The 27148-nt window shown below is 39.3% G+C and overlaps 1 protein-coding gene across 4 annotated transcripts; it reads left to right on the top strand.

The window, feature by feature from the left end:
• On the top strand, nt 1-27031 carry SUPV3L1 (Suv3 like RNA helicase). Of its 4 annotated transcripts, none has more exons than XM_025434631.3 (15): nt 1-369; nt 7545-7622; nt 8019-8126; nt 9326-9440; nt 10590-10758; nt 12368-12479; nt 15302-15379; nt 16451-16542; nt 18124-18304; nt 19127-19220; nt 20158-20377; nt 21790-21870; nt 22244-22420; nt 25533-25681; nt 26549-27031. In XM_025434631.3, exons 1-15 carry the CDS (start codon nt 93-95, stop codon nt 26982-26984), a joined length of 2367 nt encoding a protein of 788 aa, XP_025290416.1. In that variant the 5' UTR covers nt 1-92; the 3' UTR covers nt 26985-27031. The 4 variants fall into 4 exon arrangements, with proteins under 4 accessions (XP_025290416.1, XP_048964980.1, XP_025290418.1 ...); XM_049109023.1 differs by lacking the exon at nt 1-369 and adding an exon at nt 513-909; XM_025434633.3 differs by lacking the exons at nt 1-369; nt 7545-7622; nt 8019-8126; ... (1 more) ...; nt 10590-10758; nt 12368-12479 and adding an exon at nt 12754-12831.
• The last annotated feature ends 117 nt before the right edge of the window (nt 27032-27148 follow it).

Raw genomic sequence — 27148 nt, forward strand, 5'->3', positions numbered from 1 at the left:
TTTCTGGACAGGAGGCGCTGGCGGGGCACGTCATTGTCCACCGCCAAGGTCTCGGCGGCTCCCTCCAGCCTCCTTTAGGGCCCGTGGCCTCGATGTCCTTCCCCAGGTGTGCCCTGTTGTGGGCTCGGCTCCCGGCGGGGCGCCGGGTGGGCCACCGGGCCGCCGCCTGCTCTGCTCTTCGCGCCCGCGTTGAACCCCTTCCTGGGGCTCTAGGGCGCGTGTCTGCCGTAGCCTCCGCCTCCTCCTCTTCTGCCTCAGGAGGCTCCAAAGCCCCGAACACGTCCTTGTTCGTACCGCTGACTGTGAAACCTCAGGGCCCCAGCGCGGATGGCGACGTCGGGGCTGAGCTCACCCGCCCTCTGGATAAGAGTGAGTGCGGGGCCCGGCGGGGGGCGTGGCCGCGAGGAAGCTGCACCACCTTCCCTTGGAGCCCGCGGGTCCCCTCGCGCGTTGCCGTCGTGCCTGCCCGTGTCTGCCTGCCGCGCTGGTTCGGGAGCCCCCCGAGGCTTGGGACTGCGTCTTGTTTATCCTTTCACGCGCTGCCCCAGGAGTGGTCTTTTTCCCTTTCACGCCTTCCTTTCTGAGTCGTCTAAATCCTCATCTGATGCGACGATTCACTTTTCTTGCGTCGTTAGGTGGACGACCGCTTTTTTCTAGAATCCTTCTTTGCTCCTCCTCCGCTGCCCAGAACTATTGCCCCTGAAAGGGGCAAGGGAATGGTCAGTGAAAAGCCGGAGGAGGATTTCTTTCGGGATTCCTTGTCATTACTGGCATCTCCGCATCCCGGCACCGTTAGGCTGTATGGTAGTTGCCAAGAGGAACCAGCCTCAGGCCCAGATCCTTTACGTTCCAGAAACTTAACAGTCTCGCAGGGAGGAAGGATGTATGGATAACCAACTGTAATACAAGGTAGAACATGGGAAGGGGTTCCTCGGCAAAGGTGGGATCCTTGATCATCCAGGTCTCCAGAGAGAGAGAGAGGAATCGCTCAGTATCAGCCAACCGGCAGCAACTAACTTTGGATGGGCTTGACAGCGAGGGTGCAAATGGTCTCAAGGGGAATTTCAGATTATAGGATTGTACCTTTTCGGTTTCTGGATGATTAGGGAGGCAAGGGATCCTCTGACCAAATGAAGCCCTGGGAGGGTGAGGGAATGGTGTAGCTTGGCAGGGCACTAGCTCTCCAGGAGCTGTCTTCAGGCAGTTCAGGTCAACAAGCAACACGGGTGACTCCTGTTGTAACTTAAAAATACAGAACTACAGGGACGCCTGGGTGGCTCAGTGGTTGAGCATCTTTCTTTGGCTCAGGTCGTCATCCTGGTCCCTGCATGGAGCCTGCTTCTCCCTTCGCCTGTGTCTCTGCCTCTCTCTCTCTGTTTCTCATGAATGAATAAATAAAATCTTAAAAAATACATGTAGAACTGCAGCATACTATGGGCTAAATCTTGTTTTGGGGTCCACCACTTTCACTGGAAAATGTGGTGGAATTCAGTATGTGTTATTCTTTAACCAGCTCTTTAATGACTGTGTTAGGCAAGCCATTTCACTTAACTTGGAGTTGAAATCTATATTATTTTGATGATTTAAATAATGTGATTATTGGTATTATTTATTTTAAAGTGGCAAAAAGTACGTAAGAAAACTTACCATCTTAATTTTTAGTATACAGGTCAGTAGCCATTAAGTGTATTCACATTGTTGTGAAACAGATCTCTAGAACTTTTTCATCTTGCAAAACTGAAAACCTAAACCCATTAAACAACAGTTTCCTCATTCTTTATTATTTTAAGGCATAGTAATTTGTGTGAGATAATTTGCCTTATTTATTATACTTAAATATACAAAGTTCTATATTTTGTGCAGTTATTCCAGTTTACCTCAAGGTGTAGATGCACCTAGTAAGATAGAACGAAGATCTAAAAAAAAAAAAGATAGAATGAAGATCTAGATTGTCAGCACCAGGGTTTCTTCTGGTGAAGAATGCTTAGATATCTCATTGAGTCCATTGTGCTGGAGGATTTTTCGTTTCCTTTGGCTGGGATTGGTCCAGATGTTGAATTTACTGGAATTCAGCGTTGCAAGGGGGGCTGCAGAGAACAGTGAGTTACTACAATCCTATATAGCCACATGGTTAAGATAACAGATTTTCACGTAGAGATTGAGTTAAGCTTCCACCTCCCAGTCTCTGGGCTTGTTCTCAGTTCAAAAAGCGTACTATATTCTGTGTCACTCTGCTTTTCTTATTCTGCATTCTCTCCTTTCTCCTCAAGTCAGTATTTCCCTCATCTTTGTCTCTAGCCTGGACTCCTCTCAGCACTTCTTTAGCTGCCTACCAGGTATTTCCACTTAGATTTATTATGTACACCGGACCTTCATATGTCCAAGAGAACTTACCTTCCCCTCAACATGCTCTTTCTCCAGGTACCTAGTGGTCTAGGGGTGCCTGGCTGGTTCAGTCGGAAGAGCGTGTAACTTCATCTCTGGTCGTGGGCTTGGGCCCCACATTGGGTGTAGAGATTACTTAAGTAAATAAAACTTTTTTTTATTTTTTATTTTTATTCATGAGAGACACAGAGAGAGAGAGAGAGAGAGAGAGAGAGAGAGGCAGAGACACCGGCAGAGGGAGAAGCAGGCTCCATACCGGGAGCCTGATGTGGGACTTGATCCCGGGTCTCCAACATCACGCCCTGGGCGGAAGGCAGGCACTTAAACCGCTGAGCCACCCAGGGATCCCGTAAATAAAACTTAAAAACAAAAAAAACCCCTTGTAGTTTTGGTTCTTCCCATTCCTCACCTGCTACATCAGTGCATTAGAAAGTCCAGTTGACTGGTGCTGTTGATTCTACTTCCCAAGTATTCAGTAAGTATCGAATTAATTCACTCACCTCGTTCTCTGCTGCAACTAATCTAGCCTAAAGCACCAGCTTCCATCTTTTGACCAGACTGTTGAAATAGTTCTTATGTGTCTCCTAGAACACCTTCATCATTCCATTCCATTCTCTTTTTTTTTTTTTCTTTAAGATTTTATTTATTTATTCATGAGAGAGAGGCAGAGACATAGACGGGGAAGCAGGCTACTGTGGGACTCGATCCCAGGACCCGGGATCATGACCTGAGCCAAAGGCAGACGCTCAACCACCAAGCCACACAGGCGCCCATCTCCATTCCATTCTCTACCTGAAGTCAGAATGTTCTTTATTTTTTTATTTTTTTTTAATTTTTTTTAAATTTTTATTTATTTATGATAGTCACAGAGAGAGAGAGAGAGAGGCAGAGACACAGGCAGAGGGAGAAGCAGGCTCCATGCACCGGGAGCCCGATGTGGGATTCGATCCCAGGTCTCCAGGATCGCGCCCTGGGCCAAAGGCAGGCGCCAAACCGCTGTGCCACCCAGGGATCCCCCAGAATGTTCTTTAAAAAGATCGAAACTTGTTGCTCCCCTGCAAAAAATTGTTTAATGTTTTTCATTGTTCCCAGTTTAAAAGGGTCCTTAATCACTAATATGGGTTGTAAGGCCCTACTTGGTCTGCCCTGGTACCTCTCCAGCTTCATTGCATGCTGCCCACCATGTTTCAGTCATATTGATGAAATCTGCACTTAGGCTCCAGGCCTTTTACACATTCTATTTCCTCTGCCTAGAATACCCCTGTGTAAATTTTTTTTCTTTAAGCAGTGGCTAATATTGAGTGTTTGCTAGAGACAGGTACCATTGTAAGCACATGACTCAGTTTTTCTAATAACCCTTATATGGTGGACAGTGTCTTTACCTCCAATAAAAACTGATCTGTATGTTTACTATGTGCCAAACATTGTTTTAGTCACACAGGAGGTGCTGAATAGCTACTTGTCTATATTTTCATGTTGATTATAACAGATTTAGTCATGTGGATGTCGATTGACTGACTTTAGGTAGAAAGATGGTGCATATTTGTGATAGTCATACGGCACTTAAATTATTGGCCTGATTTACAAGTTACTTACCTTTTCTCCATTGGCCTGATTTATCACTTACCTACCTTTCTCCATTTCCTAGTTGGTAACATTGGCATAATATTTTCTCTGCTTACATCTCTGGATTGTGATCATCAGGACATGTTTAGCAAAGCACTTTGAAAAATGTAAGGGGATGAAAAAATATAGACTAATATTTGTACTAAACATTTGCTGTTTGAAAAATGGAATTAAAAGTTGAATTGTCACCCTGCAGGAGGAATCTGATGTGTAGAAACTGGGAAAACTATTCCCCTAGAGGCCTAGATAATCTACCCAACCTATAAATAGGTTGATGTGAGGATTTAATAAAATAATGTATTTTTAGGTTAGTGTATCAACAAGGCTTTTTCCCTTAGCTTTTTTTCTTTAGGCTATATGTTGACTAACTGGAATTTAAATAAAAAGTTGGAAAGGAAAAAAAAGTTTTCAGCATGAGTTCTGACCACTACTAGAAACAATATTCTAGTACATCTTCATATTCAATGACTGGGGTAGTAATACTAGTTGTAATATTAGAGGGATAGGAACTAAATGCCACCACTAAGTGGTTTGATACAGTCTCTTCAGGATTGATGTTGCCTTTCCGTTGTGGATCCTAGAGATCTTCTAACTTTTATCACTTCCCTCCACCTGCATTTCCACTGTGGCTTTGGCCTTTCCAATTCTGTTATGCAGAGAGGTTGAGTTGTATACTTTTCCATCTGCTTCTCCAGCCCTCAAGTGAGCTCGTAGTTTTGATGTACTGAGGTGGGATTCTCATTAATTATGGATGTGTACAGTGAAACGAGTGAACTAAAACATCTTAACAAAATGGGTAAAGCATATGGTTTAAGCAACCCCAATTGGTAGTGGGTAATTTGTTCTTTATCATGATGTAAAGTGGACTATTATTTTTGTGTAACCCTCAGGTAAGGTAGATTCACATTTTAGAAGAGAACCTGTCCTGATGGGCTGTCTGGAATGTTTTGTTTTCTTTAGAAAGAAAATGTAATCATTTAAAACAATGTAGCTGTCTTAGAGTTTATAGCATAGCCCGCCTCTTAATTTTAGCAAATGTAGTTGAGTCCCAACATAGCCACATTGAATCCTAGGCTCCCGTTGCAGGAAGCTAGAAGACCGCTATTACCTGGTGAAAAGTTGTAGTGACTGAGTCATTTCTACTGTGGCTGAAATCCAGAGGGTGTCTCCTTTAATCACTGTTAATTTTAATGAGAAGTAATTATGACCAAAAATCAGGTCATTCTGTTAAGAATAGTGAAACTGTTAGAGCTTAATTTTTATGAAAAACAAAACTTATGTTTTCATATACTTTTGTAAATTAAAAAGAAAATTAGTGCTATTTCCATTAATGTTTTTTGCAGTTTTCTTTTCCAAAAATTGGTAGTGGATTTGGAACATCCTTTTAGGTAAAATTAAGTGTTGATACAGAGATTTTTGTGTAGGTAATATTAATTTTTTACAACAGCTTTAAAAAATAACATATGCCATAAAATTAATCCATTTAAAGGTGCAGTGGTATGTTTGCAGGATTGTATGACTGTCACCATAGTCTAATTTTAGAACATTTTCATCACCCCAAAAAGAAATCTCATTCCCAGTAGTAGTCACTCTACATTCCTGTAGTCCTACTCCACTTCACCCAGACCATGGCAACTGTTAATTCACATTGTTTCTTTTTTTTCTTAAGATATTATTTATTTATTCATGAGAGACAGAGAGAGAGGCAGAGACACAGGCAGAGGGAGAAGCAGGCTCCATGCAGGGAGCCCAACGTGGGACTTGATCTCGGGTCTCCAGGATCAGGCCCAGGGCCGAAAGCGGTGCTAAACCGCTGAGCCACCCGGGCTGCCCTCACATTCTGTTTCTTTCTTTCTTTCCTTTTTTTTTTTTTTTTTTTAAGATTTTATTTATTTATTCACGAGAGACACACAGAGAGAGAGGCAGAGGCAGAGACACAGCCAGAGGGAAAAGCAGGTTCCACGCAGGGAGCCTGACGTGGGACTCAATCCCGGTCTCCAGGATCACGCCCTGGGCCGAAGGCGGTGCTGAACCGCTGGGCCACCGGGGCTGCCCATATTCTGTTTCTATTAGGATATTTCATATAAATAATATCATACAGTAGTATGGTCCTTCTTGACTAGCATCCTTCACTTAGCACGAGAAACCTTATGCTTGAATAAAGTGTCCTGAGTAAAGTTTCCTTAAGTATCTTGATTTCTTGCCTAACACTGGAGGGTTAGTTGTAGAAAATGGGTTAATTCTAAACAAATGTGATGTCTTCAGTTTATATCGAGTCTATAGGTCTGCAGAATTTCCCCAAGCAGTTGCATGTGCTTTTTTTCCAATCTTTTGTCACTGATTTTTCCACTATTGATGGAACGAGACCATTGCCCCCATTGGTATAAAGTAACATACCCAGAAATAGCAGGATAGCTGCCTGTGATAGGTAATATATATGTATATATGTGTATAATTCACATTTCATTGTGGGTAAATCTAGTGCCTAAGCCACTGATTTAAAAATTTTTCATTATGTAAAACAAATTTTCATTAGTGGGATGCTTTTTTCAGGCTTAATTTCTTCAGTACGTATTATGTGTATTGTCACTACATGAAGATGTGGTTGGTACTTTTGCAGGACGTAGAAACACAGGCCACTTGGCCTTTCTGTGTTTCATAGGCAAAGACTATATCCTCCATTTTGGCTTGCTTTCCCAGAAATATGGTGTGTGTGGCTGGATCATTAGAATGTTTATCTCTGTGGAATAATGCAGTAGTATTTAACATGTACGATGTTGATAAAATTGCAGCTTGATTGATTAAAATGTTTTCAGTTATGAAATTATTGATTCATACTGGTGTATTATTTCAGCGGCCATCTAACTTACCCTCCCCTCCAGTACCCCTCCCCTCCTCTATCATCACCCTTGGAATACAGCCTTCTAAGCCTTGCTTGAGTACTTAGAGTGACAAGGAGCTGACACTTCTTTGAGACAGCCCCTTTTCACTGTTCTGTTAGAAGTTCTTATATAAATTTCACTGAAATCTGCATTCCTCACTTCCCACTATTATGCCATCTAGAACAAAATAAGTATAATCTATTCTTAAAATCATCTTTTTCAAACTAAAGATCATCCCCAATCTCTTTAGTCATTTGCATAAAAGCATGATGATCTGGTCCTTATGGTACTGGTTCTTTCTAGATAACCTTTTAATTGCTCACTCTGAGGTGTTTAGAACGGTTGTAAGTAAATGAAACTGAATATGGTCATCTAAGAGTGGCCTGATGAAGGCTAAGGATGATATCTAATCCTCTGACACCTTGCTTATCCCTCTGCAGTATAACAGAAACATTCTTTTATTTGACTTTATAGTTTTTCTAGACACTCCAGTGCACTATCAAACCATAAAGAGCTTCTGATCGACCTAAACCTTTGAGTACTTGCAACACTTCATAGATTGGTGCCTTGAGTGTTAGGACTCAGGTTTCTTTTGCTCTTTCAGCATTTCTCCATCTGGAAAAACCAATGTTAAGCAAATCTTTCTTTCAGATGAAGTAAAGAAGATCTTAGACAAGTTTTACAAGAGGAAAGAAATTCAGAAGCTGGGTGCTGATTATGGACTTGATGGTAAGGCTAATGGCATTTCCATTAGAGACATTTTATTATTTCTTAGATTAGAGCTTTGTCAGCCTTGTGTGAGACCTAGTGTGCCGGGGAAACAAGTACATACATGTTGTCTGGAGGAGGTCTCTGACTTTTGCTTCGGTCTTGGAAGGAATTTGGCAGGGTATACCTGGTGAGCCAGACACATGGCAAAGGAGGTGTGTATTCACCTTTCCTTCATGTTGCACTAGGATTTCACTGTAGGATTTCATAATAAGCCAGTTATAGGTCCAAAAAAAAAAAAGAAAAAAAGAAAGAAAGAAAAAGAAGAAAGGACACTATGATGAGTTAGGTTTCTCACACTTTTAAATGAGAAATGAAAATTAAGCCCTACCTATTTTGGTTTTGTGTTTCCCGCAGCTCGTCTCTTCCATCAAGCTTTCATCAGCTTTAGAAATTATATCATGCAGTCTCATTCTCTGGATGTGGATATTCACATCATTTTGAATGATATTTGCTTCAGTGCAGGTAAGTGTGTAGAGACTTTTAAAAATCTCTTTTGAAATGTGTTGAGTATCCTTTGTATTTCTTCCCATGCTTCATGTTTATTTTTCCAATCAGAGCTTGTCTCTTGTAGAATGGGCCCTGTTAACACCTTCTGTAAACAATTCTGTGCTTTCATGGGAGGCCTCCTAAGTCGTTTTGCTTCATTTTTATTTTTTTAAGGTTTTGTATATTCATAAATAAAAAGACACACAGAGAGAGGCAGAGACATAGGCAGAGGGAGAAGCAGGCTCCCTGCGGGGAGTCTGATGTGGAACTTTCTCCTGGGACCCTGGGATCACACCCTGGGCCAAAGGCAGACATTCAACCACTGAGCCACCCAGGCGTCCCTAGGTCGTTTTGCTTTAATAGTGGGTCCCTGTACTAGTTATTAAATCAGCCATCCATCTTAGACTGGAGAGAGCCTGGGACCTTATGCTCTTTACTGTGTGTTTGCTGGGCCACAGTGACATGGACTCACACAGAAGATAGAATTGATCCATGATGGATTCCATCTGTTATTGCTACTGACTTTTTTGCTCCCTCATATCAGGATAGAGTTTTTGCTATAAGAGAAAAAAACATGTAAGAACATCATTGTTGTGTTCCCATCAGCAGGTTGGCTTTAGTTATATTTTTTTTATTTTTTAAAAGATTTTGTTTATTCAGAGAGACAGAGAGAGAGAGAGGCAGACACACAGGCAGAGGGAGAAGCAGGCTCCCCACAGGAAGCCCCACGTGGGACTCGATCCCGGGTCTCCAGGATCACGCTCTAGGCCGCAGGCGGCGCCAAACCGCTGCACCACTGGGGCTGCCCTAGTTATATTTTTTAAATGTAAAGTGTTAGCACCTGCATTTCTCTTAAGTAACCATGGGTTTTCTTGTTAATGTGTATTTCCAGGTTCTTTATTTTCACCAATGCTGATCTTTACCTGTTTATATTAGAGGAGTAGAATGTGATAGTTGACAGCCAATTTGCTGTTTTGCTAGAAAACATAAGTGAAATTAGGAAGAAAACATAAGACAAAGCAGGATCTGAGAAAAGGATAGAGTTCCTTGCTCTAGAGTTTTTCTTTTTATTCTGGCAATGTCCCTTTGACTAGCTCGCTAAGAAGGAAGTTTCACTAAGCCTGGATATGATAACATGTAGGTTGCACATGTTAATGCAGTATTTTATTTTTCAGCTCATGTGGATGATTTATTTCCATTTTTCTTGAGACATGCGAAACAGATATTTCCTGTGTTGGAATGTAAGGATGACCTACGTAAAATCAGTGACTTAAGAATACCACCTAACTGGTTAGTTTCTTTACTTGTGAATTTGAAATAGTCTCTAATCTTGGGAAGTTTAGCGATCACTACATTTTTTTTTATTGTAGGCTGGATAATTATAAGGAGTCTAGGGGTTGTTATCTTTAGAAAAACGGGCAATTAACTCAGGTGTCTCCATTTGATTCTGATCAAGTTAGGCTGTAGGTTTTATTAGGACAAATCTATACTTAAGGTGTTGGCCCTGCAATTTAAATGTGGCCTCTCTAGTGTCAGCTGAATTCCTTGATGTTAATGAGCTCTCACCACTATCGCCACTGTGGCTGGAACTCCAACATCTAGTGCTTTGTTGCCTCTTTGAGACTTCCTGCTCAAACCATTAGCAAGCTGTTCTTTGCTAGGCCCTGTACAATGTTCAGTCCAGCCCTTGGTACTGGTTCTTCTATGCCTCACATAGACTTCAAGGCACCCCCTCCACTGAACCTTTTCTTCTCTTCCACACTTTGACCTTCAAATTCCACCTGCTTTAGTGTCTCTGAATTTGATCTCTGCTGCTCACCTCATTGAGACTGTCATACTTTTCTTGGTTCCACTTTCCTGTGCCCTCCTGGAGTGCAGTAGGGCTCATCTCAAGTGTTCCTTTGTTTCAGGGCTTGTAGTCCTACACTGCCTGTTGTTTATGCCCCCAAGCAGCTGTGGCAGCATGTATTTTGTCCAGTTTTGTACTTCTCTGTGGTGGGAGGGCAAGTCCCGAACCATTCATCATGGCCAGAAACAGAAGAGTCAGTTATTACATTATATATATTGAAATTCAGAAGCCTAGAAATATTTACTTACAGGGTCTTGTATTTAGAGTTGTGGAAGTGATGTCAACATATCTGTGGAGCTGATGGCAGTTTAAATTTAAGTAACTCTTGAAGAGAAGGGACTTGTACAATGGCAAAAATATCAAAGAAATTGATTTGCATTTAAATTTGTCTGTCTTCTAGTTAGTAAATGCCAGTCTTGGAAAACAGTCATTATTTTAGTGTGGATCTGAAACTCGTCATTTAATTTAGTTTTCCAAAGATCCTGTTCTGTGAATATTAACAGGATGTTTCATTGAAATCATTTTCAGTTGATGTTTTGCCAGGATGGATTTTGAGGTTAATGGGAATAAACTGTTTACTTATGTTTTAGGTACCCAGAAGCCAGAGCTATACAGCGGAAGATAATATTCCATTCAGGCCCCACAAACAGTGGCAAGACTTACCATGCAATCCAGAAATACTTGTCAGCAAAATCTGGAGTGTATTGTGGCCCTTTAAAATTACTGGCACATGAGATCTTCGAAAAGAGTAATGCTGCTGTCAGTATATTACCAAATATTTGCTCTTTTTCTTGTTAGTTTGAGAGGGCTGAGCAGGGTGAATGTGGGAGGTGGGAAAGGGCACATGTAGTAATTTACCACTAACAAAAGTTGCCATAGTTCATTGTACTTCGTAAGATACACCGTTATTTTATGTACAACTGAGAAAGAAAAACATACTGCTAACTGAACTCTGACCTGCCATCAATTGTTAAGATATAATCTATTTCAGAGATACTAAAATGAGAAAAAAAATGTGTATTAGAATAAATGGGATACAGTATCACGGAATATTTCACAAATACAGAGGAATGTGGAGAATTACATGCAAGTAGCCTGAGCCCATGCAATAACCCAAACCTGAATTACATGCAGATAACCTGAATTGGATTCTAACATTTCACCATACTTCTTGTTTTATTTATATTTTTAAGAAATAAAATATTGATATAGTTGACACTTCTTCTCTTCTGAGGCCCTCCTTTGCTTTCTTTGAGTTAACCTACTCTGTTATGATATTTATCTATTTTTCAATTAAGACCTCTGATCTGTTAACTAAAACTAATGATAAAGACTGAAGCCACCTGTTGAGATGTGCAAAGGACTGAATGCCCTGTTGTCTGAGGCATCATTTCACTAAACGGGCCACATTCTGGTTCATTGTTTTATTATGACTTTGTAATGTGAGATGAATAGGTTTGGGAAGATAATTTTTATTCTCTGTTTTTTGTTCTGAATAATTTGCATACATTATGCCTCCTTATCTATAAGTAAGAATGTATTTCCTCAGAACAAAGACTTTCTTTTATGTAACCACATGGTATTTCTCTAAGGCAGAGTATTTAATATTGACAATACTATTATTTAATCCACAATCTATATTTAAATTTTTGCCAGTTGTCAATAACACCATCACCACTGTTCCAACCCCCTAGGATTCTGTCCACAGTCTCAACACTGCATTTCATTATCATGTCTCTAGTTTCCATTAATCTTGGATGATTCTTCAGGAATCTTTTTGTCCTTTATAACCTTTACATTGGGAAGACTACCAGTTATTTGTGTTGTAAACTGTCACTTAATTTGGATATGTCATATTTTCTCATGATTAGTTTCAGGCCTTTAGGGTAACAGGCTGTCCCAGATTGCCTGGACTTTCCCACATTTAGCACCAAAAGCCTGACTGAGGAACCCCTCAGTCCTGGCCAAACTATTATACCATAGTATTAATGTTGTTCTTTCTCAAGGAATTCTATTAAGAGGTCTTTATGTTCTTAAATATTATTTATAATATTTTCTTGAATATAGAAACAATCCATGTTCATTTTATCTTAATAAACCAAAATAGTACGGAAACCTACAAAATTAAAAAGTGAAACTGCTATAATTTCTCATGTTTTGTTACTCAAGAATTTAGCTGATTTGAGATGTTTCCAAGTTTGCGTAAGTTACGTAAGACAGCTGCTTTTATTTTTTGTAAACATTTTCTATACAGGATTAGGAATAATTTTGATGGTAATGGTGAGAATACTCTATTAAACACCTAAAACTTCTTTTTGCTATTATTTTAAAGGTGGTAATAACTCCAGATTTCTTTTTGTCATCCTAGGGTGTTCCATGTGACTTGGTAACAGGTGAAGAACGTGTGACCGTAGGACCAGATGGGAAACAGGCAGCCCATGTTGCTTGTACAGTTGAGATGTGCAGTGTTACAACTCCTTGTATGTACATGCCATTTATTTAATTTTTACTTTATTTAAATTCAGTTTGCCAACATGTAACGTACGTGCCATTTAAAACACTTTATGATTTAGTAATTTTCTATTCTAAAATACAGATGAACATATGAGATATGTTTTTTATTGTAAAAAAATTTTTTAATTGAGATGAACAGGACAACAAGTACCCAGTACTCACCACTGCTGATAAATGCCAAACTCGCTATGGTGTTTGCTTTTGAATGTTCCTTTCCCTTTTTCTTTTCAAGGAACTAAAACGTTAACAAGTATGATGTTTCCTTGTACCACTCCTCAACTCAATTCCTCTTTTGATCCAACTGCTATCAAGTATTTGGTACATATCTTTCCTTTTTTTATATCACTGATACATATTACCTGTCAGTACTGTAGACCGTGTATTTTATTTATCTATTTACTTATTTTAAAGACCTTTAAAAAAAGATTTATTTGATAGAGTGTGAGCAGAGGAAGAGGGGAAACAGGCTCCCTGCCTGACAGGGGCAGAGTGGAGGGGGCGCGGCTCAATCTCAGTACCCTAAAATCATGACCTGAGCTGAAGTCAGGAGTTCCAAATGCTTAACTGACTGAGCCACCCAGGTGCCCCAAGAATTTATTTTTAATTGGGTGGCTCAGTTGGTTAAGCATCTGCCTTTGGCTCAGATCATGATTCCAGGGTCCTGGGATGAAGCCCGAGGTCAGGTTCCACGCTCACCAGGAGGGGTCTGTTCCTCCCTCTGCCCTCCCCCACCCGCTTGTGCTCTCTCTCAAGTAAATAAATAAAACCTTAAAAAAATAAAGTGCATTTATTATTTACTAATCTCTGTACCCAATGGGCTTGAACTCACAACCCTAAGATCAGGAGTCGTGTGCTTTTCTGACTGAGCCAGCTTGGCAACCCCTAGACTGTGTATTTTAAAACATTGATGTGGGGCACCTACGTGGCTCATTGGTTGGGCTTCAGCTTTCGGCTCCGGTTGTGATCTCGGGGTCCTTGTTTCGAGCCCTGCGTTGGGTTCCCTGGTGGTGGAGCAGTCTGTGGGCTGTCTGCTTTTCCCTCCCTCTGCCCTTCTCCCATGCTTGTGCTCTCTCTCAAATAAATAAATAAAACAGTGACCTGTTTATCATATCGTATTATTGTTCCATAACTTGCTTTTTCTACATAGCGTGTTTCTAGATCTAGTCTTGTTATACATGTATTGTGTATATCTTAAATATATATATCAAGTTTATTCATTTAAACTTCTGACTAAAATTCCATTTTATGACTAAAATTATTCATTCCCTACTAAAGAATATTTAGGTTTAAAGTTTTTCACTATTACATATCGCACTGCAATGAATTTCTATTTAAATAGTTTTGAAAATATTTTAAATAAAAATTAACTTTTCCTTACCAGCAAGCAATCATATCTTCATTATAGAAAATATAAAAATAAATGCAAAGAGAAGGAAAAAACCCATAGCCTCCTAGTCCTACCCATCCAGAATCAACAAGTGTTAACCCTGTGGTGTGTATTTTCCAGATTTCTTCTACGTTTGTGTTTGTATTGTGTATGCATATACTTATGTGTGCATTATGGGTGTGTATGTTTAAATAGATAGGGATTATACATTATGCACTTTGGTTAGCTTTTTTCATTTTAATAATCAACTTTCTGAGTAAATGGATAGTTTTTTAAAAATGAGTTCATTATAAAAGTAACACATTGTACAAATTTAGATAGCGCAGATGTTTATAAATCAAAATTCCCTCTTCCCCTCTTTTTCTAATCTTGTCTTTATGTACCCAGTTGCAATAATGTTCTTATGTTTGTTCAGGATAAAATGAACTTTCTTTTGTTTCCTAATTGTTATAGTGGGCATGTTAATTTTTTTTAAGTGTGATCTTCTCAACTCTTTGGTATTTGAGGAAGTAAAGTAAAATATAATTTATATGACTTAAAAAGAAAATTATATGGTTGAAAGCATTTTGGCATTAGAAAAAAAATGAGGTATTAATTTTTGCCAGTTATGAGCTTGAAACCCCTAAGAATGAGCAAAGCTAGAGCTTAGGGAATTACACTTTCTGTTGCACTTTCTGCTCCTGGCACCCCTCTGGGTTCCTGTGATAGAGAAGTTTCATTTATTGCAGGGCTGTCTACTCTTGTTCCTGGAAGCATAATTTCTTCTTCTTCTTCTTCTTTTTTTTTTTTTACGTCTCTGTGAGTGAGGTTTTTTTTTTTTTTTTTTTTTTTTTTTAATTTATTTTAGAGAGGGAGAGAGCGTGAGCATGTGTGTGAGCAAGAGGAGGGACAAAAGAAGAGAGAGAGAATCTCAAGCAGACTCCCCACTAAGCCTGAACCCGATGTGGGGTTCAGTCCCACCACACCAAGCTAAAATCAAGAGTCAGATGCTCAAGTGACTGAACCTGTGCCTGGGTGTGTTAGTTCTTATTAAGCAGATTCTCTAGGCTGCCTCTGAGATTGCAGAAAATAGGACAAATGAATCTACTAGGTGCTAGGTGGCCTGGGTTTGAATTTCATATTTTTAGATCGTACACTGCAGATGCTCTGTAACGTTGGGCCAGTGACTTGTCTTCTCTGGGTCTCAGTTTATTCTGTAAAATGGCTAGATGATGATACTCATCACATAGGTTTGTTGTAAAGATTAAATGAGTTACAGTGTAAAGCATTTAGAACAAGCCTGCCAGAAAAGAAGTGCTTAATGAATGACAATGGTGATGATGAAAGCTTGAGTTCTGGTGCTATAATTTGTTCATAACTATTTAAGTAGACTGAATTGCTCATGATAACTTCTTATTGTAGATGAAGTGGCCGTGATTGACGAAATTCAAATGATTAAAGATCCAGCCAGAGGATGGGCCTGGACCAGAGCACTTCTAGGTTAGTGGTCTTAATGCTAAGATCTATGCTTTTTGACATGTGCATGGAGTTTCATTCCTCTGTTTGACATTACCAAATAGAGTCACTAGGATCCTCTCTTTTTGATACAAATCAGATAAAAAAGTTAGCCTGGTGGGAGTTCTTATCCTAAATATTATTTTAATAATGAGAAGTCCAATTTTCTTACTATAAAGTTAGCATAACCAGTTAAAGTTAAAATGTTTCAATCTTGCTATCTTTACAAACCAGGATTGACAGTGGTGTTTCTTGGCAGTCTTTCTCCTCATGCATATAGTGTTTTGTGAATGTATTATTTTGTATTTTGCTTTTCTTCAGTTCTCTTGTTTCATACTTTTTTTCATATCACATATTAATGCTATATGTTCTCCACTAAAGAGCTGTACTATTTTTTCCCATAGAGTTAACATTTTTTTCTATTACCGATAGAACTACAGTAAAAATTTTTGTGGCCATAGCTTTTTATTTAGTTTGTTTCTTTAGGATAGGCTTCTGGAATTGGAGTTCTTGAGATACATGGACATGAACGAATGTTTCCACTGCTTGATATTAGAGTGAATTTTTGATCATTGTGTTGTAGGGCAGGTGCTTTCAAATTTAAAAACAAGTAGCTGAATTCTTTCATCAAACAAAGCATATACATTAAAGTTTATAAGATGAGAGTGGATCTGCTCAGTGGTTAGGAGCTTGGAGTTTCTTTTACCCTCCAGTCCTTAACCTCTGAGGTACCTCAGTGATTTCCTGGAGCCTACTTTGAAAAACACAAGTACAAGATTCATTGCTAACCATCAGAATACCAGGTTTTGGTCCTGGGTGGTTTCACCCTCTAATAGACTCAAAACCTTGGACCAAAGCAGTTTAAAAGCTTTGAGATTTATAAAAATAGAGATAATCTTTGCCCACCAAAAGATGTTTTGAGGTTTGCATCACAGAGATAATATTGATGAAAACACTTGGTAAAGTCATAAAGCAAACTTAAAGTATTTTTGCTACATAAGGTGTTACATATTTAATTTCATATCTTTAAAAAACTACCGATTTTGCATTTAACAGGACTTTGTGCTGAAGAAGTTCATTTGTGTGGAGAATCTGCTGCTATTGACCTGGTTACTGAGCTTATGTACACGACTGGGGAAGAAGTGGAGGTACTAGATTATATGTTTTGTTCTCAAGGTGGCACAGCAAATAGCCTAGAGTACCCCAGCAGTGGCTTCTTAGGTTCCAAATAGTGGCAAAATCAGAACTTAACTAAAAAGAAAGCTTCATTTCCTCACAATTGACTAGATCATACATACTTGATTGAATCTCATGATCTGAAATCCTGACAGAATGGCCCCATCCCTTAAGCCTTCCAAAAATACAAGAGACTCTCTTCATCTTCTTTTGACAAAACCTTTTGGAGTTTGAGCAGATCTCTTTAGAATTAAGTCAGGAATGTTGGAAGTTTGAAGCTTAGCAAAAGTTCATGGTTTTCAGAGCTTCAGATGTCAGGTATTAGGGCCTTTGATCTACATCTAATTGCTAGAGATAGTTTATATCCCTTTCTCAAATTCATAGAGTAGGAAAGTAACGAGTTTCTTTTTAATCCTAGTTTTTTTTTTATTACTATAGTTCTTGAATAAGATGAGGAAATATTTAAAAATTGGTCCATTAGGGATCCCTGGGTGGCGCAGCGGTTTGGCACCTGCCTTTGGCCCTGGGCGCAATCATGGAGACCCAGGATCGAATCCCACGTCGGGCTCCCGGTGCATGGAGCCTGCTTCTCCCTCTGCCTGTGTCTCTGCCTCTCTCTCTGTGACTATCATAAATAAATTTTAAAAAAAATTAAAAAAAAAAAAATTGGTCCATTAGTTTTGTGTTCAGCTTTCAGGGAGAGGCTGGAATGTAGTGGAAGAAATTCTGCGTTCTAGGGTTTGCTGTTAACAGCTTTGCATTCTTAGGCAAATTATGGAAGATTAAAACTGAAAGAATCTTCATCAGACCTGGTCTTTATATGGGCTCTATTTACTTTTTCATAAAATGGGAATAATAGCTAATAACCATTATGATGTTACCAAATTGCCATGAAACTTGAATATATATGAAAGTACTTTAAAAATTTGTGAAGTGCTTTATGGCATCTTATTAATTTAGAAATACCAATCAGAGGGCAGCCCGGGTGGCTCAAAGTTTAGTGCTGCCTTCAGCCCAGGGCCTGATCCTGGAGACCCGGGATTGAGTCCCACATCAGGCTCCCTTCATGGAGCCTGCTTCTCCCTCTGCCTGTGTCTCTGCCTCTCTCTCTCTCTCTGTGTCTCATGAATAAATAAACAAAATCTTTTTTTTTTTTTATAAAAAAAGAAATACCAATGAGAACTGATGGTAAAATTCATAATATGAAAATAAATGTTTTTCTGTATTTTTCCTTTGAAAAATGTTGGAACCTGTCAGTTTTAGCTACTTTTGATTGCCTTGCAAGGTTTTTTGTTTTGTTTTGTTTTGTTTTTAATTTTATTTATTTATTTGGCAGAGAGGGAGAGGGAGAAGCAGACTCCCAGCTGAGCAGAGTCCAGTGTGGGGCTCAGTCCTTCAATCCCAGGATACTGGGATCATGACCTGAGCCAATGGCAGCCTCTTAACCGACTAAGCCACCCAGGCACCCGGCTTTGCAAGTTTTTCACTTAGTTATTAGTCACAAGAAGTTGAGTTAGGTGTCTTTAATTTACAATGTCATGTCTTTATTATAGGTTCGAAACTATAAGAGGCTTACCCCCATTTCCGTGCTGGATCATGCACTCGAATCATTAGATAACCTTCGGCCTGGGGACTGCATTGTCTGTTTTAACAAGAATGATATTTATTCTGTGAGTCGACAGATTGAAATTCGAGGATTGGAATCAGCTGTTATATATGGCAGTCTCCCACCTGGTAATTATTGGCTTTCATCATAACAGTGATGGGATATGGGAATATAAAGGGATATGAAGTCTCTAATTTTTGCATTTATGCTGAGCTATGTATAGAAAGCACAGTAAAAGATATTAAGTTGTTTGCACAATCATTTGCTATGGGTCATATAAAATTTCCCTGGTTTGTTTTGGTGGGAATAGAGTTTTTAAATTATTCATAGCTCTTGCTGCTGTTGTTGGACTGTATTTTAAATGTTGAGTTGATGATTTTCTTACAGAAATGTCATTAAAGAGGTGCCAAGGTGGCTTAGTTGGGTAGGCATCTGACTCTTGATTTTGGCTCAGGTCATGATTTCAGGGTTATGAGATTGAGCCCCATATTGGGCTCTGAGGTGGGCCTGGAGCCTCCCTATGCCCTTTTTGGCTTGTGCTCTCTGTCTCTCTCTAAAAACCAAACCAAACAAAAACATTCAAATGTGAAATATGAGCTTGGTAATTGGGAAGTTGTAGTCCTGAAGTCTCTTTTCTGTAAGAGAGAGAGTGTGTGTGAGTGCAAGTGGGATGAGAGGGGCAGAGGGAGGAGGGGCGGGGGAGAGAGAGAATTCCAAGCCGACTCTATGCTCACCCAACGTGGGGTTTGTTCTCATGACCCTGAGATCATGACCTGCGCTGAAGCCAAGAATTGGTTATTTATAGCTGACTGAAAAACCCGGGTGCACAGAAACAATGAGTTTTATTTATAAAAATAGAGAGTAGAAGGTGAGGAGTTCCAAGATATACTTAGTGTGATGTGGTAAAAGATTTAAAACACTGAACCTAACATAAACTGTTCTTATTTTAGGGACCAAACTTGCTCAAGCAAAAAAGTTTAATGATCCTGATGATCCTTGTAAAATCCTGGTTGCTACAGATGCAATTGGCATGGGACTTAATTTGTAAGTAATTTGTTTTTAATGATCATGGATATTCAATGGGTTGGATGGCAATTAAACATTTTCTAATTGGCATTAGAGTGACCAAGTACTTAGGTTTAGGACAGTGGGTATTATAATACAGATCTGAGATTTATCTTGCCTTCATCTCTTGAGAGAATAAAAAGAAAGTATCACATAGCACTAGGAGTTTTGAGTGATACTCCCTACCACTAACCTATTATATTATCTCACTGTATTTTCAGTTTTTCAGCAAGTGTGTGAATGAATGCCCATTAGGAATGTGGGGCTAGCCATTGGCTCTAGGAATAACAGTATTATGCCTAAATATTCCTCTCTGGGTAATCAAAGCAATTATACCTTTATGAATCAAAGAACTACTCAAAGCTGTTAATAGCAGCCAAATTCTTTTGTTTTGTTTTTAAAGAGAGAGTATGTGAGAGGGGAGAGGTAGAGGGAGAAGGAGAGGGAATCTCCAGCAGACTTCTTGCTGATCACAGAGCCCACCATGAGGCTCCATCTCACAACCTTGAGATCATGATTGGAACTGAAATCAAGAGTCTGACACTTAACCCACTGAGCTACCCAGGGATAACAGCCAACTTTTAAAAGCAGCCTGAGAGTACTTTATGTAGTTTACTTGTTTAAAAAAAAGATTTTCAGTACCTTATTGGAGGATAATTTACATATTCCACAGTTTATCCCTTATAAATGTACAGCTTAATGATATTTAGTAAATTTACGTGTTTGTTAAAAAAAATACTTTTTAATGGGAAGGAAAAGAATTACTGACAAAACTCTTTTCCTTATTCTGTAAACAGTGATTGTAAGATTGTAAGCAAGCCTAAACTAGAATTGCAGTGAGCATTTCTGCAATGACTCAAATGATGGAGAGTTTTTTATATAGTAGTCTGTGTGAGTGCTTTTATTTCTATTTCAGGAGCATAAGAAGAATTATTTTTTACTCCCTTATAAAACCCACCATCAATGAAAAGGGAGAGAAAGAAATAGAACCGATTACCACTTCTCAGGCCTTGCAGATTGCTGGCAGAGCTGGTAGATTCAGTTCAAAATACAAAGAAGGAGAAGTGACAACAATGAATCGAGAAGACCTCAGTTTATTAAAGGAAATTTTGAAAAGGCCTGTGAATCCTATAAAGGTAAGGTGTAATGTGTTAATTACTTCTCTGTGGAGGACAGTGGTTCCTTCCTTCACCCACCTTCCAAACTATTACTCTGACACCTGGAAACTGAAAAAAGCAAAAGAAAGTTTTGTGTCATGAAAATCACGTCAAGAAAGCCCTACTTTACTGCTTTGGAGAGGCATAGGGACCCCTTCATCAGAGGGAGTGTGCAAGTGAAAGATTCAGACTGAATAAGTTTAGTGAACCTGATTTTCCTTTAGTTCTTTCTATAGTCCTTTTTTTTTTTTTTTCTTTTAAAGATTTTATTTATTCATGAGAGACACACAGAGAGGCATAGACATAGGCAGAGGGAGAAGCAGGCTCCCCTCAGGGAACCCGACATGGGACTTGATCCCAGGACTCTGGGATCATGACCTGAGCCGAAGGCAGACACTCAGCTGCTGAGCCACCCGGGCATCCTCTTTCTATAGTCTAAGCAATGGATGGGGTAGGGGGATATTTACTTCTGGTGGACACACAGTTACATCAAAATGAAGAATTTTGAGAAACTTGAATGTAGAAGAAACTCTTGAGCCAGTAAGGACAAGCTTCAGTTTTGGTTAGTGCAGTTAATGAGGCAGCAGCCTGTATATTTTAAACAAACTGTTACAATTTAAGTTGCTTGGAAAATTCACTTAGAGATTAACGTGGCTCTTCTCACTTTCCAGTGGCACTGGTAAGGGGGATAGAAAGGAGATGATGCAAAGAAACATTTCCTGGGGGAATTCTGTGCTTGAGAGAATTCCTGTAGCTTTTGTGAAGAGTGCAGTTGACAATGACACAGCCCCCACTTTTCTCCTGTGCACCTTATTTCCTGTGCTTATACTCTTCCTCCTCCCATGATCCAGGTCTCACTTCTTTCCTCTATTCATCCTTTGCTCTTTCTCTTTCTCATTCCCTTTCTCCCCCTCACCCTCATATACTTACTGTAGGCATTTATTAATACTGGATTGTCGTTGAAGAGATCACTGGCCTCCAGTTTAGACACTGTCTCTTGTATTTATTTATGTTTGTCAGTTTTATTGCCTTGGCTAAAGTGATTGGGTTTTCCTTGTTTATTTTTGTTGAGTGAAGATAACTGAGACCCCGGAAAGCAGTTTTGGTACTCAGGTCATCGTAGAGTTTAGGAGTACAACTAAGATATATATGAAAGATTGACTAGTGACTCAGTAGGTATAATTGCTTAGTTTTACTAAATCATCTCATCAGCTTTCTTAATTGGTAATAAATGGGAAAGTGATGTTGCATTTTTCTTTTTTATTCAAATTCTTGTCATTTAACTTATTTGGTGAGAACTTAGCCTGAATATAGGACTTTATTTAGAAATAACTTAAGAAAAGTTTTCCTTTAAAAAGAAAAAAAACTCACAGTTCTTTCTTTTACTCAAGGCAGCCGGTCTTCATCCAACTGCTGAACAGATTGAAATGTTTGCCTACCATCTCCCTGATACAACACTTTCTAATCTCATTGTAAGTACAAACTCACTTTTAAATCTCTTCTAACATCTAAAATCTCTTCTAAAAACGTTAATATGTCAGACAATTGCTGGTTAGTGTCCTGGGCATCAGTGGAAAGTCTTGTTTTTGTGACATTGCTGTGTGAAGTTTATCTTGAAAGTGAAAACTTTCTCTCAGAATCTTCTGGGACTTTTGTCCTGAGGAATTTTCTGAGTATTTCAGGTTGGGAAGGCTGTGGGGAAGGTCTTCTAGCTTGTGAAGACAGCAAATTAAGCAGGCCTTACTAGAAAACTGTTAGAGACTTAAAGAGATTGTCTTTTGTAGAGTTGAGTACTCTATTCATGCCCATTTAGGCAGTCCAGTAATACATCTTTTCCCCCTCCAGGATATTTTTGTAGACTTTTCACAAGTTGATGGGCAGTATTTTGTCTGCAATATGGATGATTTTAAATTTTCTGCAGAGTTGATCCAACATATTCCATTAAGTCTACGAGTGAGGTATGTTTTCTGCACAGCTCCTATCAATAAGAAGCAGCCCTTTGTCTGTTCTTCATTGTTACAGGTAAGCCTTTGTCTTTATATTTTGAGTTGTTTCAAGTCTGTGCATTTCCCCAAACAATACTTTGTTATTCAAAGTAAAATAATTGGAGAGTTTTCGGTATGAGATACTATATAAGAACTTAAATATAAAATGGCTCTTTTTTTCCTACAGGGCAATTTTTTGAGGGAAAGGGGAACTGTTGTTTTGTATTTAGGTTTATATGGTAGCCTTTGTGAAGAATCTGAAACAACAACTATAATTTTTTTTTTAAGAAAGTGTGTCTTTGCCTAATGTTATACTTCTTCCTTTTTTTTCTTTAAGTGGGGTTTTTTTTTAACTGCTTTTTTTTTTTTTTTAAGATTTTACTTATTTATTAATGAATGACACAGAGAGAGAGAGAGAGAGAGAGAGAGAGAGAGCGCGCGTGTGGCAGAGACACAGGCAGAGGGAGAAGCAGGCTCCATGCAGGGAGCCCGATGTGGGACTCGATCCAGGGTCTCCAGGATCAGGCCCTGGGCTGAAGGTGGCGCTAAACCACTGAGCCACCCGGGCTGCCCGGGACTGCTTTTTAATATTTGTTTATTTATTTTAACTAGGCTCTATGCCCAATGTGGGATATGAACTCATAACCCTGAGATTAGGAGTCACATATTCTACCAATTGAGTCAGCCAGGTGCCCCGATATACTTCTTTCTTGATGGCAATGGTTACTATTTTTTGGAAAGAGAAGGGTATAGGGGTAGCTGTGGCAGTAGTATTCAGTTTTCCTAATTATATGGCACTGAGCCAGAGATTGTGGTTTTAGATGAGTTTGGTGCCAAGCTTCCAGCCCCTTTTCTTTTCATTCATTTGCATAGGGTACAAACCACTGTCTTCTGAGGAACACAAGATACACAAGGGGGATAGGGAAGGGTAGTGGAAGCTGAACCTCCAGCCCCCTGCCATGTCCTCTCACCTCATCGAGCCCTTGCCTCTCTCCTATTGCCTCTGCCTGGGGCACCATCCCACTATACCCCCAGAAGGCCTCCTCTTGAATCTTCCTCAAATTTAGAGTCTCACTACTGTCTTCTCTGTAAAACTCAGCATTCTGCATACTAGCTGGGTTCCTACCAAATCTGTTTCTAAATTTATGTTCTAAATTACTTTAAAATTGCATAAGTAAAAAAAATAAAAATAAAAAAATAAAATTGCATAAGTACTACATAAATGCTTTCTCGTTGCACAAAGTTAAAACATTACAGATAAGTTAAATTGGGTTACCACCCCCAATCCCAGTCTGTAACAGAGCTACAGTTAACAGTTTGTCATTGCAGACCTCTTCTGTTGTGTTTGCCTACATATGTGTACATATAGAAATTCTAGTTTTGTTGCATGGGTGTGTTTTCCCATAAATGTTCTAATGAATTATTCTACAACTTGCCTTTTTCTTTTCCCATTAATATGTCTTAGAGTATTCATGTCCAGGTATTTACCTAGATAATGTGTTTCTTAGAGCTGGCATTTATGGGAGAGTTAGGATAAGTTTGAGGTTTATGGAACAAAGTCTCAAATGCTATACATTGACCTAGATGGACCTTCAGTCCATGGCACCCAATCTGTTTATACCATCCTCCAAACAGCTGTTCTAATGAAGCAGAAGCATTTTACTAGGAGTAAGAAGTCTGGAATGGTACAGTCTAACAGTTGCTTATATGTTATGTAACTAGTTATTATGTGAAATGTAGAGATTTTTCCTTTTTCCTTGTCACTATTATTACTGAACTATAAAAGAGCTCAATCTCATTGATGGCCTCTAATGCCCTCCAGGATAGTTGTTTGGAATCAGTGTTCTAGGGAGTTCCTTTGGGGCTGGCTACTGGACAGAGGTATCCGATAGGCATCTCTCCCTTCCCTTCTCTGGGCAGCTCTGTATTTAACTCTTTTATATACTGGGTTTCCCCCAGTATGTGGTAAAAAATATTAAAGACCCTGTCTTTGTAAGAGAAATTGAGTTTGGCTTGTCCTGTTTAGCAGGTTAGTATCATCAGATTTCCAGTCTTCTTGGCTATCCTGTTTGGCATTTATTAAGCTTAGAATGTACGACTGAATTTAATAAAATCATAACATTATTTAACCACAGTTGTTCTAAAACTGCTTTGCCTCTCTGAAGAATTGACCTTGCTTAGGTTAAACATTTAGGGATAATTTTCCCTAATTAAGAAATGAACCATTTGAAATCAGCTTATTTTTGAAGCTAAAGATTTTAAACTTTTGCTCTAGAGGTTTCATATGGTTGTGGTCTGTCTGCTATAGATAGATCATATCTGTTTCATATGGTTGTGGTCTGATGTGTAATAATGCTTAGCATTGTTGGGGACTGGGAGCAGCCTGGTTTTCCAGCCACATTCTCCCAACAGTGTCCTGTGGTTCAAGAAGGAGTTCTGATGGTCTTATGGTATTAAAGAGGAAGCTGAAGCGCAGAGTGGTGGCTTGGCCAAAACAATACAGCTGAGTGAAGAGGTAGTCTCTTTACCAGTTTGATTGACTCATGCCCAACCTTGCACCAAACCGCCTCAAAGAGTTTCTCTAAGATAAGGGAGAACATTAGAAAGATACAGCTCATATTTGTAGTTTAATGAAAGAGTAGAAATGAGAGTCTTCAATGTCTGTCTAGAACTTAGAACATTAAACGTTCATAAAAGTTAACAGACATAGGCTCTGGAAAATTAATTATTTTTTTTTTGTAAAGATTTTATTTATTTATTCATGAGAGACAGAGAGAGGGCAGAGACATAGGCAGAGGGAGAAGCAGGCTTCCTGCAGGGAGCCCGATGTGGGACTTGATCCTGGGATTCCAGGATCACATCCTGGGCCGAAGGCAGGTGCTAAACTGCTGAGCCACCCAGGCGTCCCTGGAAAGTTCATTCTTGTACAACTTCGGATGCACATATTATTGCCCTGGTTTTGGAAAGTGAAGGAAACCCCTATTTTTTCAAAGTATCTTTATAAAGTATTAAAGGTTCTTTAAAAATATAGAAAAGTATAAAGAACTTTATTAAAACATAACAGTTAATGGTTTATTGTGCTTTCTTTTTCTAATCACAGATTTAAGTGAATTTTGAGTTTTTTACCAAACTCTTTTCTTCTCTTTCAGTTTGCCAGGCAGTATAGCAGGAATGAACCGCTGACCTTCTCATGGTTACGCCGATATATTAAATGGCCTTTACTTCCACCTAAGAATATTAAAGACCTCATGGATCTAGAAGCTGTCCATGATGTCTTGGATCTTTACCTATGGCTAAGGTATCAGATTTTTCCTTTATGGACTCTGATTATTCTGAGTAATAGGGGAAATCAAAGGTTTATGAATGAATGAATGATCTTTTGTTCCCTCAAGATAGACATATTTTTGCAGTGTGCTCTATATTATGCTTATTGTCCATTATGGCTGTTGAGCCTTGCTTATATCCATTCTAAAAATGACTTAAGGACTTCTTATGATTCTAGTTAGGATAGGTAGATGAGAAGGTTTACAGATCCTTCCTACATAAATGGTGGTCCCTGGACCAAAAGCATTTGTATCACCTGGAAGCTTGTTAGAACTAGAGAATATCAGGCTCAGCCCAGACTTAATCAGATGCATTGTAACAAGATCCCCAGATGATTTCCTTGTACATTAACATTTGAAAGGTACTGTGCTAGATTAGTGATTGTCTCTCTTTTTTTAAAAAATATTTTATTTATTCATGAGAGACACAGAGAGAAAGAGACAGAGAGGCAGAGACACAGTCAGAGGGAGAAGCAGGCCCCATGCAGGGAGACCGATGTGGGACTTGATCCTGGGACTCCAGGATCACACCCTGGGCCGAAAGCAGGTGCTAAAACTACGGAGCCACCCAGGCGTCCCTAGATCATTGATTCTCAAAGGTAGGGCATGTCCCACCAGGGGAGCATATCGGAATCACTTAAGATACGAGTAATGACCTACCCTCATAATGACAATATTCCTCAGGTGTGCTGGGGCAGAAACAAAGGTTGAGCAAAGGCACTGGACAGAGTTTGCAAAAACAACATGTGGGATCAGTGAGTGTCAAGAAGTAGTTAAGTCATGGAGATAAGTCCAATGACTGATAAGAACTGTTGCTATAACATAATATTTCTCTTTCCCAGCTACCGCTTTATAGATATGTTTCCAGATGCCAACTTTATTCGAGACCTCCAGAAAGAACTAGATGGCATTATCCAAGAAGGTGTACACAACATCACCAAACTGATTAAAATTTCTGAGACACATAAACTGTTGAATTTGGAGAGCTTGTCAGCAGAGAACCAGTCGCGATTGTCAGGAGCTTTAAAGAGCCAGGCTAGACGGATGCGTAGCACCAAAACTTTAGGGAGTAAAGCTACGGAGCCACCTACCTCCAACGCGGAAGAGAAATCTCTTGCTTCCAGATTGGTGCAGCAAGGCCTCCTCACTGCAGACATGTTGAAACAGCTAGAAAAAGAATGGTTGACACAACAAACTGAGCATGGCAAAGAAAAAACAGAGCCTGGAACTCACTCAAAAGGGACGAGAAGAAAGAAGAAGGAGCCTCCTTCAGATTAGTTTTATTTTATTTTTATTTTTGCAAATAAAAGTATTTTAAAACCCTTTTTTTTTTCTCCTATGTATTTACTGCCTGCTGTGGTATTGTGGCTATCTCTTACTGGGGTCTTTTTGCTTGGGAAAATTAGCTCTTAAAGATAACTAAACTGCTGTTAATTTCAACA

This window comes from Canis lupus, chromosome 4, assembly GCF_003254725.2.
Source record: "Canis lupus dingo isolate Sandy chromosome 4, ASM325472v2, whole genome shotgun sequence".
In the NCBI taxonomy this organism is placed as follows: Eukaryota; Metazoa; Chordata; class Mammalia; order Carnivora; family Canidae; genus Canis; species Canis lupus.